The 4,043-nt window shown below is 51.9% G+C and overlaps 1 protein-coding gene across 1 annotated transcript; it reads right to left on the reverse strand.

Moving 5' to 3' along the window:
• Nucleotides 1–3,329: 3,329 nt before the first annotated feature.
• Nucleotides 3,330–3,767, reverse strand: KCNE5 (potassium voltage-gated channel subfamily E regulatory subunit 5). Its single transcript, XM_061179208.1, has one exon. The coding sequence runs from the start codon at nt 3,765–3,767 to the stop codon at nt 3,330–3,332; it is 438 nt and encodes a 145-aa protein (XP_061035191.1).
• Nucleotides 3,768–4,043: the final 276 nt, after the last annotated feature.

The following is a 4,043-nucleotide window of genomic DNA, read 5'->3' on the forward strand; positions in this document are numbered from 1 at the left end:
TTTCTCTTCCCCACTTTCCTCGCACTGCCCAAGGGCACTCCCCCAAGGAAGGAAAAGGAAAATATAAACGTAACACCTTATACTTCTATAGCTGCTGTACTTCTCCTTTCCCATATGTTATCTCGCTTGATCCGCAGATTCCCACAGCTGTGGAGACAGGCCCAGAGAGGTTAAGCAGCTCACCCTGAGAAACAAAGCTTGTTAAGTGGCAAAGCCAAGGCTGGACCCCAGTTCTCCTGATTCTCGTCCTATGCTCTCTCCACGACACCACAGTGCACTTGCTTTAGCCATCAGGCAAGACTGTTCGGAAAGCAGCCCGTTCCCTTTTCTCTTTGTTAATACAAATCATGTGCAGATCTCTGGTTTCTAAAGGATATGGCAAATTGAAAAGGAGATGGTAGCTACAAACAAATGAAAGACCCCATTTATATCCGTCTAGAAAAGTGACTCGACAGCACAGAATTATGTCTGTAGTGGGAGAAAAGCTTCTGTTTATTTTTGCACCGTCGATGAGCACTTCCAGACATTGGAACTCAAAACATCTCCTAGCCCCACTTGGTTGAAAGCCTCAAGTTACAAGTAAGGAAGCGCGGGTCGTCTTCTTCGTTATTATTATGGAGCAAAGATCTGAACCTGAACTGAAACGGGACCTGCTTACACAGAAGAAATAGACTGCTGGGGGAGGGAGTTGAAAAAAATTCACTCTAATTGATTAGAATCACATTAAGGAGAAGGCTAAAAATTTCCCAGTTTGTACTGTCAGCTCACGCTATTCAGGAACACATTATTAAAACTGCAGGCTGGCCAGGCCTCTAGTTTTTCTTTCTTCTGTCTCTTGCTGACCACAGTGTGATCACTTCAATGCTGTTGACACCCACACTGGTTGGTAGAGAGTCAAGTGTCCAAACTTCTGGGAAACTTCATTATCTGGGACACAGTTGCAACCCTGAAAGTGTTTGGGGAAAGTGGGCAGTCGAGCAAATCGTTCTCCCCAGACCAGCTCACTTTTCTCACTGGGAAAACTCTGTGGCTACTCTCAACACATGTGCTTAATGAGGAACGTCATCATTATAAAAAAGGTTAAAATGTGTTTAAAAGCAGGAATATTTTGGCAGTGGGATTTGTTTCCCACAGCTGGCACGTTCATGCTTATTATGGGCATTATCCCAACTGCTCCCAGCTGCCTTTTTTTTGGCAATATATATTTTTTAATGTCTATGAAAAATAGTACAGATGTTTACAAAATTTCAACACCTAAAGCAGTGAGGATGCTTCATTATCAAACAACCTCGTGTCCCCAGTTATGCCAGATCAATGAGGGACATTGTTGTACCAGAAATACAAGGCTGAGGCCTGTCCTCCCCTACATGCCCCTGGCATGGCTGGGTATCTGTGCCCTCCCTCCGCATCCCACTCAGGCCTCCCTGCCTGGCCCTGAGACGGCTCTCACAGCATCACCTCTCTTCGTCTCGTTATCTTGGACCACTGCCCAATCCCTGGCCCACACCTGCAAGGAAAGGGGTCGACCTTAGGGCTGGAACTAGGACTGGAGAGGAGCCAATGGGGTAAGGCCAGTATATCTTCAAGGAGTGAATCCTGGGAATGAAAGTAAGTTCATTTAACTTATTAATAGCTCCAGTAAAATACCATATGGGCTACAAGGTCAAAACCAATGCCTTGAATGAGGCTTGTGTATTATCAGTGCATTTTAAGTAACCCATAATATCTTTGTCCTGCTATTACTGAGAAACCAGTTGTCTTGAAGCAAGTTGGCTTAACGCTAAGAGGTGATTTTATGTGTGTTTGATGAGGCCCAAACAGCCACCATCATGTATAAGCATTTAAGCCCTAAGCAGGCAAGTTTCTGATGACCTTCAAAGAAGGAGAATAAATCAATAAGCATACACCTCTAAATTTACCCATCATTGGTTAAGACAGCTTAGTTCAAGCATCTCCTCTCTGACTTAAGATTTACACTCTTTGGTGGCTTTTTCTCTTTTAATAAGCCGCTTCTTTGAGAGAGTTATGAAGGTGGCTTCTAAAAATTAACTTTGATAATAGCTAATAGTGATGGGTGTGAGAGGTTGTTTTAATTTAAAGTGTATCCTGAAAAACTGCAAGAGGTAAGTGGGAAATCCTTATTTAGCATTGTGATATTTGAAAGTGCTTCAGAATTAAGGGAAATGGAGCGGAGAAGTAAGAAAGTAGTTATAACTTGGAAACACTTGAAAAAACAACCCATTTAGCCATACATAAACCTTTTCTTCACGCACAGTGATATCTGTTGCATTGGAACTGGATATATAGGTAACAAAACAACCCAACTCCCCAATCTAAACATTATTTCCAAAAGCAAAAAGGGTTCCTTCTCTATATAGTACTGGGTCTCAAGGCTGGGATCTTTGAGAAAAGAGTCTCAGGTTATTGTTTAAACGACCTTTATTACCTGCCTCGGACATTCCCCAGGTTACAGAGCAGGAGACGACTGAGCCTCATGTTCCATGGATGAAGCAGACAGCTGCCATGACAACTGAATCGATATAGGAGAGGCATCGGGAAGTATTAGGGTGATACGCCCAGCAATGGTTACCCATGGCAAAAGATGGCAGAGCTACTCAAAATTAGGCAAGTTACCTTCAGGACGACAACTGGATGCAAGAAAACCATACAGTTGGGGGTAATAGGTCTTCCCCACCCTCTGAGCCCCCCATCCCCCTCCAGTCCCATTAAGTCCATTCTATGCCACAGACTGGTCCTAGTGTCCTGCTAGCTCCCTGCTGAAGGAGGAGGGAGGGAAAAGATGTCTGAGTTCTCTTCATTTTCTTTGTCTCTGTCCCTAAGGCAACAGGAAGCTGGAGCTGCCCCAGCCGGCCTGGCAGTGATGGCAAGCCCATTGGCTCTGCAGAGTAAGCTGTCCCTGGCAGCCCCCGGAACAGCTGCCAGTTAGACGGCCCAGAGTTCGGATAGACTTCATTGCTTCAGTTCAATGCCAAGTGTTGGACGTGTTGGATTCAGTTCCCAGAGGGCTGGAGCGTGCTGTCAGGGCCGTCTGAAGACAAGAGAGCAGAGGCAGTTTAGTGCAGTGGGTTGTGCGGGGGTCGGGGGGAGGGGGAGGAGAGGAGGGAGAGGCTGGCCCGGAGGGGGTAGGGTGGTGCTTCTTCCAGGGCCTTCCAGACAAGGTCTCCTGGCCTCTCAACGTTGTCCGGGCCTCAGGTGAGGAGAGCCCTGGAAGGGGAGGAGAGGAAAAGGCGGCAAGGCAGGCGGGTGCCGCGCCCAGGGATGAGCGAGCTGAGAGTGCGCGGGCGAGCCAGCGAGCTGGGGCCGCGGTTCTAGACGCCCTCGGCGCCCCGGGCGAGGGCCGGGGCGGGCAGCCCGGCGGGGGCGAGCTGGCGGCGGTCCTCGGCGGGCGATCCGGCGGCTGTCTCAGCGTCGGCGGCGGCCGGGGCACCGCCCGGGAGCCACTCGTGCTGGGCGCAAGCCTGGGACGGCTCGTCCTTGGCCTCGACGAGCTTGCGGGAGCGGGTGTAGGCCAGGATGAGGCCTCCGGCCAGGCAGGCGTAGAAGATCATGATGAGCAGGATGTAGAGATAGGCGTCGTTGCCCTTGGCGCTGGTCACCTCGCGGCCCACGAAGGGGTCGGGCACGACCCCCATGCCCATGCTCGGGCCGGGGCCGGCGCCCAGGCCGCTGGCGTTGCCCCGGTGGTGCAGCTCGAGCAGCAGGCGGCTCAGCAGGGTCCGCAGCCGCTGGCTCTCGCTGCAGTTCATAGCTGTCGGGGAGTGACACGGCGGCTCCAGATCGCTGCTGACCTTGCCCCCGGGCCGGGCCGAGGGGATGCGGGCGAGCGGCGGCGGCTGCACCCGGCTCCCGGGCGGGCGACGCAGTGGCTGGGGGACCCCGCCGCCCGGGCCTCCTTATCCCCTCACCCCGGCGCCTCCTCCCCTTCCCCACCACGCCCCCTCGGCCCGAGGCCGCCTCTTCCCAGGCTCCGGCTGTCTCGCCGCCCCGGGGAAAGGGGACAGCTGGTGGGGGGAGGAGAAGGG

This window comes from Eubalaena glacialis, chromosome X (assembly GCF_028564815.1).
Source record: "Eubalaena glacialis isolate mEubGla1 chromosome X, mEubGla1.1.hap2.+ XY, whole genome shotgun sequence".
NCBI lineage: Eukaryota > Metazoa > Chordata > Mammalia > Artiodactyla > Balaenidae > Eubalaena > Eubalaena glacialis.